General features: G+C 37.4%; 1 protein-coding gene across 2 annotated transcripts in view; it reads left to right on the forward strand.

The window, feature by feature from the left end:
• The first annotated feature begins 6,280 nt into the window (after positions 1-6,280).
• Positions 6,281-8,779, forward strand: part of si:ch211-79m20.1 (bromodomain-containing protein 4B) — a 20,998-nt gene continuing 18,499 nt past the window's right edge. Inside the window, exons 1-2 of one of the 2 annotated variants that reach the window (XM_024259242.2) lie at positions 6,281-6,915; positions 7,004-7,182. In XM_024259242.2, the coding sequence (XP_024115010.1) occupies positions 7,114-7,182 (69 nt within the window). In that variant the 5' untranslated portion in view covers positions 6,281-6,915; positions 7,004-7,113. Of the gene's footprint in view, positions 7,183-8,779 lie in introns of both variants that reach the window. The other variant, XM_024259241.2, reaches the window with a different exon arrangement.

The raw sequence follows: 8,779 nt of genomic DNA on the forward strand, positions 1-8,779 counted from the left end.
CACTGTGATAAACTAGCGACCAGTCCAGAGTGTACCCCGCCTTTGCCCACAAGTGTCCGGGATTGGGCTCCGGGAGACCTGTGACCCCGAAAGGACAAAACGGGTTTAGAAACTGGATGGATGTTTAGTTTGTCCCATTTGATTTTATAGTGGCTGATATTGTATATATTAATTTATTTTTGATTGAGTCCTGGCTTTAAGTCCAACATCATTGTTTTTTCTGGATTTCTTCAGCATATTTAAAAGCTTTCTGGGGCAGTACACTATTTTTATTCACACATTTTGGCTACAGACAATTGAAAGTCTGATAACAGGAAGTCTCAGATGTAATGACAGACTTTACCTTTAATGATGCAGTTCAACTTTGCAATGGCTTGCTTTAACACTGTGTGGGTCATGCCAAAAAATAATTTTGTATGACGAATAGACAGAAACTCCAAATGTTATCTTTTTACACTGAAGCTTCAGCCCTAATAAAGGAACATCCAGATATTTGTTTTTGAGCAGAGATGCTCACAAGTCACAAGTCTTGGCAATCATGTCCAAACTGAGCCTCAAGTCTTAAAACCTTTTGATGAATTGAATATTTTATCAATGCAAATATTCTTTAAAGTCCCTCTTAGCAGTTTCTGTGGACACAATAACAGGAAGTCTCAAGTCAAGCTTCAAGTCTTTGCCTGTGAGATTTAAGCAGTCCTTAAGTCTGAGTCGCAGGTTTAAGTCCCCATCGCTGGTATTAGGAATATCAAGAGAAAAACAAACAAAAATAATAAAAATAATGGCTAATAATAATGAATGACTAATTACCAATTATTCAAACCAATAATACTTTATATTTATACATGAAAGGTATGTAGCATAGACTTGGTTTAAAGAGGATTTTATATATATATATATATATATATATATAGTGCTAGCTTAATTGCTAGCTTTAATTAGCAATTGCTAATTTGTGGTAAATACATGTCTGGAGCCAGAACATTTCCGTCCTTGCTTGGCTAAGATTATTCAAAATGCATTATAAGGTGTTACCGTTGAACATGTTTTCTTTTAGTACGTTTTGACATATTGCAGATCACTGAGTTTTTGGATTGTAAATATTTGTTGCATTTGGAATTAGAATTTGCTGTTTGTTTGTTTTTTTGTTATAAATACATTGTTTGAAAAAACAGAGCAAGACTATCACTTGCAGTCAGTGGCTTAATTCTGCTCCTTCTTATGTAGTTGCTTCTTTTTTTTTTTTTTTTTTACACTGTTTTAACTTAAAAGAAGCATACAGCCCAAATATATTTTGGCCTTCTTGTGTAACTTTTGACATTTTATTACTTTATTCGTTGCATAGTACTTTGATTGTGACATTTTTGATGATAAATAACTAACCGATGCAAAATCTAACTGACATTTTTAAAATAAAATCCCGACTTCCTGTATGATGGAGTTGAACATACTACAGTCAAACCATAGCTTGTTGTGGGTGATCATGTGATACTCATCAGCAGTAACATTTGGCAGATTGTAACTGAATGAACAATAATCTGAACAGACTGACAAAACATCATCAAAACAAACAGCAGAGGTTGTGGGTTGAGTCTGTGGCCGCAGTTTGAACTTTGGCGAGAAGACAGTTACTGTTTGCCTCATCCTGTTCCAGGCTGTGGTGACAGAGGAAGTCGGCAAAAGGAGGAGGGGGCGGGGCTTACACTATGAATTAAATGAGGATATTAGACAGGAAGTAAATTAAAATTCCCGCACAAAGTGACACAAACCACAAGGTTTAAAAAAAACGGAACAAGAGAGATGAGAAATTCAAACTGCTGAGAAAAAGCTAAGGGGGAAATAAGCTAAAAATCAAATTTTATTAATGAATTCAACCAAACTTGACAACCAAAAACCATTTTAAGTTTTAGACTACTTTGCCTATTTTTGGTCTGAACTCAAGTTTCACTCCAACCGTATTTTTTTCTTTTGTAAAATAATTCCCAGTGGCAGTAGCTCATTAGAAATACAATTCTGGATTGTGGCGGGACTGCTAACACAGAGCATCCCGCCCCCCCTTCCCGTCGCCGAGAGCTCTGTTGACATTCATGCATGAGCTTAAAGCCTAAAGCTAGCATTAGCAACACAAACATAACGATGAGCAATATTGGATCAATTCAGTTGTAAAATTACGAGCAAGAATTGCAATTTGCTACAGCACGAGTGCTCATCATGTCTTGCACACCAAACTGTAGCGGCCCACGGTGCACGCAGCGGGAGAGGAGACTTGAGCACGCCCGATTCAGTCTCTGGATCATTAGTCTAACCTTTTTCAAGCATCCGGTTTTCTGATCAAAAGCGATTTAAATCATAAATACTCAGAGAAGCAGTTTTAATCATAATTCTTTTAATATATATTATCTATTATGAGAAAATGCTACTAGAACGTGTTAAAAACACACAAAAACGACGATTTTCATTGGAGTGGGTCTTTAAATGTGATTAAACAAATACATGTGCTTGTGATGTTTTAAACATGATCTATACTATAGGATGTTTAGAAATACCTCAATAAAAAAAGATCTTTGGAATATGAAGAATGGTGTATATATATATATTACCAAAACGAAACAATGAGTCAATGAATCTTTAGTGGTTTGGGCTGGTGATGTCATGTTCAAAATAAGTTTAGATTGTAGATGTATAAATACTAGAGTCTAGATACAGAAGGTGGTAGTGGGTCAGACCATGCCAATGCAACAATTTGGTGGAGAATGCCTCAATTCCATATTTAATATTGTGAGATAAACATCAATTCGTTAAAAGAAGAAAACATGACGGTGATTGGCTGTAAAATAGGTGCACAGTTCAGCTAGTGGTTCAGAATAAATGCACAACGACGTGTGACGTTTGGTAACGGCAGACCAGAGTTCCAAGAAGAGCTTCTTTGAAATCAGACCATTTTAAAAACAACTCCAATTGTGTTTGACTTCACAATGGGATTTGTTTTTAAAATGGAATAAAAAATGTAAAAAATAAAGAGTTTCAGATGCTATAGCCGAAGTCTGATTCTTCATGACTGAAGTTGAACCAACAGTAGAAGTATCAAATGCTTAATTTTCTCAAAAAACATAAATGGAAGACTTTAAAAGGTCAAATCAGGGACTTGGATTTGGTAATGACGCATGAATAGCATCAATACTAAATGACGCCATTTGGTATTCATGGAAATGCCAACCATTTGAAAATTTATAATAAAGGGGAAATTAATAATAGTGCCCGGCCAGAATTATATGACACCAAGTCTTTCATACATTGGAATAGAGCTACTAATTCTCTTCCAACTGTAGGTAGTGGACTTGCGCTCGCAAACACTAGAAAAAGAAGAAGCCCCTTCCTGTTTGTCCAGTGTGAACACCATGGACTTGCTAAAAGTGTGAACATAGCTTTAGATCAGGGATCCCCAAACTTTTTCTTGTGAGGGCCACAAAGCTCTTATCTTCTCTGATGTGGGGCAAGGGTCAGTTTGTAAGCTAACAAAAGCAGAGTAAAAATTTCAGGATACATCAAAACTCCAACATTTTACATTTTCCTGAAAGCCCCACATAAACGGAGAGGTATGGAGCTAAATCGGGGCCAATATGATTTTAAACCGAAATAAAATATTTTGAAAAAAATATTAATGTTTGGCCGAAAAAAATAGGTTTCGACACTCAATATTTCAATTAATTTTTTTTTTTCAGTTTTCAAAACTTTTTGATTGGTCCTCGTATTAGCCCTGCCCCAACGCGCCACAAGAGGGCCAAAAGTTTTGAAACTGAAACTTTGAGATTCGAAAACGAAAAAAAAAGTTTTGAAACTGATATAAAGATTTGAAATTGAAAAAAAAGTTTTGAAATTGAAATTTTGAGTTTTGAAACCTATTTTTATTGGCCAAACATTAAGATTTTTTTCAAAATATTTTATTTCGGTTTCAAATAATATTGGCCCCGATTTAGCTCCATAGAGAGATTAAAAGTCACACTATGTGGGTCTCGATTGCATGGACAGACTGAAAAAAAAAAAAAATCTCGTGCATCTCTGGTATTGTTCAGGGGCTGGGCTAAATGTGGAGGCGGGCCATAGTTTGGGGACCCCTGCTTTAGATGAAGATGTGGTGTCAATTGCAATTTTCTACGCATCCCTTATATTGTGTTTGGGTCAAAACTGACCCGTTTTCCTATACAAGGTCATTAAAATTGCAACACATACCTCCCAAACACAACGATAAAGAAGTTTATCTGGTCTGTAGCTGAAGGAGAGGTTGAAAAAAAGGACTCCAAGAGCTGCACAAAACCATGCAGACACACCCCCAAAAAATTCAGATTGTTACACATTATTACGAGTTTCAACTTGACAACCAAACAAAATTAAAGTATATTTAAAAAGTTGTGACCACTAGTACATTCTACTTTACAACATCCCCATAAACCACAGTTTTCAATTCACACCTTGGCTCTATTTTATTGATGAAGTATTCTATAAACAATCAAAATTTGCTTCATGGGAATGATTGGAGAACAGTAAAATATGATGTCACCTACTGTAGCTCAAATGCGTGTTCACCTCCTTCCTCCCTGACATAGTGGGAATTCTGAAAATTTTAAGTTGTTAACCTGATATGCCTTAAAGTTGTCTTTACACTCACAGACCCTCGCTGTACTCATTACTTAGTCAAGGATTCATACTTCATCCTGTCAGTAACAGCAGTGTCATCTCAGCTTGCTCCCCCCTCCCCACCTCGCTGAAAGTGGAAGGCAAAAGGTTAGCATTTACATTGGTGGATATTTTTGTGTGTGTGTTTGTGTGCACACGGTGTCCAGGAATAGACATGTAAGGATGCTTCTGCCTTCCGTCTGCCAAAAGGAAGAATCTGTCGTGACCTGCCGCTTCCATGGCGACACATCCAACAACGGCCCTGAAACGAAACATAGAGCTTCCTGGAAAACACCACTCCACCACTCTGCAGACACAAATTTGTCATCTGCTTCTCAGCATTTGTAACATTTTGTCAAAAACACGTCCAAAGCTTACGGGGACAAACAAAGTCAAAGGAGTCAGACTAAACAAATGCTTCCTCAGACCAAAATGGTTTGTCACGCAAAGACAGAAAGTATCTGTGACACTTTAGATAAAGATGGTAAATAATCAGCTGTACCTCACAAATACATCACTCCAGTCTTTAAATACCTGCAGTGCTGACAGATATACAAAGTGTTGATGGGTCATTCTGCCGTGTCAGAACAAGTTTAGGAATTTGTTTCCAAGATGCTGCAAAGCAAATGACCCCCAAACATTTCCATTCAGTGAAACCGATGAGTCATCCTGTTGTCATTTAAGACTAGTTTGGTAATCAGGAAAACTGATGGCAGAGATGGTTGTCAAACCGCATCCCAGTTATGTTTTGAGGTTCATGTTAAAGGTTTTGCAAAAAAAATAAGAATAAAGTTACCGGACTCAGATATTTCTGTAATACTGTGCCTTAGAGATTATTATTATTTACATACTCAGTATTTGGAGGTAAATGAGTAGTTGTGAGCAGATTCAGATTGTCCAAACTTTCTGGAATAAAAAAAAGTAAAATATTTACGTATTTAGTCCTAAAATTCATAAATATTTTGATATATTTCACCGAGTGTGGAACAAAAAGTATAGTCTATCACCAAAAAGCCCTTAACCATGCATAGCAAATTCAAATTCTTAACAAAAATATTTGCATTTTGAATCTTTTTGGATTATTATTATTATTTCATTGAATGACAGTTAGATATACCTATAGGACATGATCCAGGAGTGTGTTGAGCTTCAACCAGACATGTTTAAAGCTGGAGATCCAGGCAAGAACTTTCAAAATAAAATACCAAATTGTTTTATCTGCTTGATGCACTTACTAGGTACAGACCTTGAATTTTTTTAACAAGTTTACACATTTAAATGCGGTTTTTTTTTGTTTATTTGTTATCAAATGGCTAAACTGTAGCTACTTTGCTGTCGTTTTGTTTCAGCATGAATAAACAAACAGTTCATTATTGTATTGTTGTTACTGAAAGTTCAACTTTTAACAGGACTAAATTGTTTTTTAGACAATCACAGACCTTTCAATAGATCTGACACACATGTAACAAAATGTTTTATTTTTGATTATATTTATGTATGTATTATTGATATTATTATTATTATTATTATTATTAGCCCATGTGACTGCCTATGTGAGTCTTTTTTTATTGTGAAATCCATATCACACCATTTCCGGAACAAAGTAAGCTGTCAAACTTGATGCGTTCACTGGAGGTGAAACAGACTTGTGTGTGTGTTTGTGTGTAAAAGCCGCTCGCTGCTCAAGACGCAACCAGAGACGGGAGGCGCGCCGCGGAGCGCAGGGCGAGAACAGCTTGATCCAAACGAAAGGACAGAGACTCAGCGGGAAGAGAGCAAGTTTCAGGGAGCCTCTAGTCTGTGCAGCTGAGTGATTTGCACCACAGCAAGAAGATTCTAATATCTGTAGAGAGAATTACGCACGGAGCGCCATTCCGGAGTGAAGCAACTTTTACGCACGGACCTTTGGAGATGCAACGGTTCATTTATTAGGAGAAAACTGAACTATTATCATTGGAAAGTCAACAGTTTTGCAATTTTTGATCTGGAATTTTTTTTTTTCAAACATCTTTGAGTTGGCGGATACTTTTATTGGATTGGTTTATTTGAAAGCTTCAAATTGAACTGAATTCAAAGATTTTAGGAATATTTATGAAGGGACTGTATTGAATGTGCCATAGTGTGCACTGACGTTATCCCACTATTCACCCTTGATCTCTCCTTGAGTGATTTTTTTTTAATAACATTATGGATTGTCAGACGTCAAAACAGCGGTATGGATAGAGTCAGACGTCTAGCCTCCGCGTGAGTCACCGTGAGCAAACATTTGGATAAGCGGCGCTTATTGGCCGTGACACGTTTGGGGATATTTAACAGTGCGTGCTTTGCGCAGGCGGTCAGCGCACGACACACTGGGACGAGAGTCGGTGCAGCCGCGGGATTGGACCCCGCTGTGCTAAATGCCCAGCCGGTCGCTTGCGGCTCCTCAGGCTGGGCGGCAACATGAGGTCTTGGGTCCTGCTGCTCCTGGCTGCGGTTTTAGCGACCCCGCCGCGGCTCGGGCGCGCTGAGGTAAGATGTGGGGAGAAATGGAATACTATAAAAGATAAAATAAAATGATTGAATAATGTTAAACTTTCCTTACAGCCGTAAAGCTGTACCAAATGTTTGCGTAAAATTCCCTCAGGTTGCAGACTAATAACTGTCAGTTCTGACAAAGAGAATGAGGCTGGTAGTACACTTTTTCATGCATAGCTGTGGGGGAAATCAAATCATGCACTGCTGGAAATGGAAATGTGCCTTTTTATCCAAACATGAAACATTTTAAATGGGTGAAAACTTAAGATTTGACATCACTTTGCAGGTTTATAATTGCTTTAGCGCAAACGAACATAAATACACCACACTGCAATGTGATCCATTAAGTTCATTGTCATGCTTTATGGTGCCACATGGAGCCATTTATTCACAGAAACAGGCGTGGGCTATAGATATCAAGAGTTAAGTTACTGCAAACAGCTGGTGCCAAAATCCATACTTTATTGTCAAGGTTAGGTGGTTTCCCATTTTCACTTTTTCCATCTTTTCATTTTATTTTTTGATGGATTGTGCCTGTGCAGGTAATCAGTCACCTCATGTCCTTCTGCAAAAAAAAAAAAAAAAAAAACTAACAAAGATCTCTGCTGTTTCAAGGCTGCACATGTACTTACAGAAACCAGACCCAGTATGTTCATGAACACTAAAAAAGGTCAAAGCTATTGATTCTTCTGCAGCATCATCATATGTGTCCTTTTGCTCATGGATGACCTGATAAAAAAGACCTTCATGCTGCATCAACAATCAACATTTTCTGAAGTGCTATCTTTTATGTTTCAGCCTCTAAAGTAAAACAATTACACTTAGAAAATAATTTATAATTCTTTTATTATTATGCTCCACTATATAACTACTGTACTAAGCCTTTTAAAATAAGTACAGGGACTAAATACTCTTAAAGAAAGACATTTAAGGAAAACAAATAATGGATTCTTGCAAAAAAATAAAAAATAAAAATCAGTTTACCAGTAGTGCGTACTTCAGCCAACATAGAACAGTGACTTTATTTATTAATATGTTAAATATCAGGCCCCTGCAGCTCAGTGCTGCTCTGTTTGACATATTTCAACGTTTTAAGGAGACTAACATCCCATCACTCTAAAGCAGGGTTCTCAAACTTAACCTTGGAGCCACTGAAGGTAGAGTCTTGCTGAGTCTGGGCCTTACTGGGATCCATTTGTGCCAAAATATGTTTTGGCATCCACTGTCTATGTCTTTGGTCCATTGTCTATGTCTACTGAACAAGTTTATTGAACATTTGTTCATGTCTATGTACTACTAAGCAATATCTTCTGCGTGTCCTGTGAAACGACAGGAGCTAACGACGCTAGCAACTGTTGCTAAAGACTTTTCTGACGAGATCCAACAACAACATGTGACGTTTTAAGCATAAAGCAAGATGAAACATCACAAAACAAATACAAAACTATCATCATAGAAGTGTGGACATGCAGAAGATATGTCTTAACTTTCAAATCAAGGCGGGGGCCACAAAATATTGACTTGGGGGCCGCAAATGGCCAATGGGTCACCATTTTGAGACCCCTGCTCTAAAGGGTAGCATCTATCAAAC

Source organism: Oryzias melastigma, linkage group LG1 (assembly GCF_002922805.2).
Source record: "Oryzias melastigma strain HK-1 linkage group LG1, ASM292280v2, whole genome shotgun sequence".
Classification (NCBI taxonomy): Eukaryota; Metazoa; Chordata; class Actinopteri; order Beloniformes; family Adrianichthyidae; genus Oryzias; species Oryzias melastigma.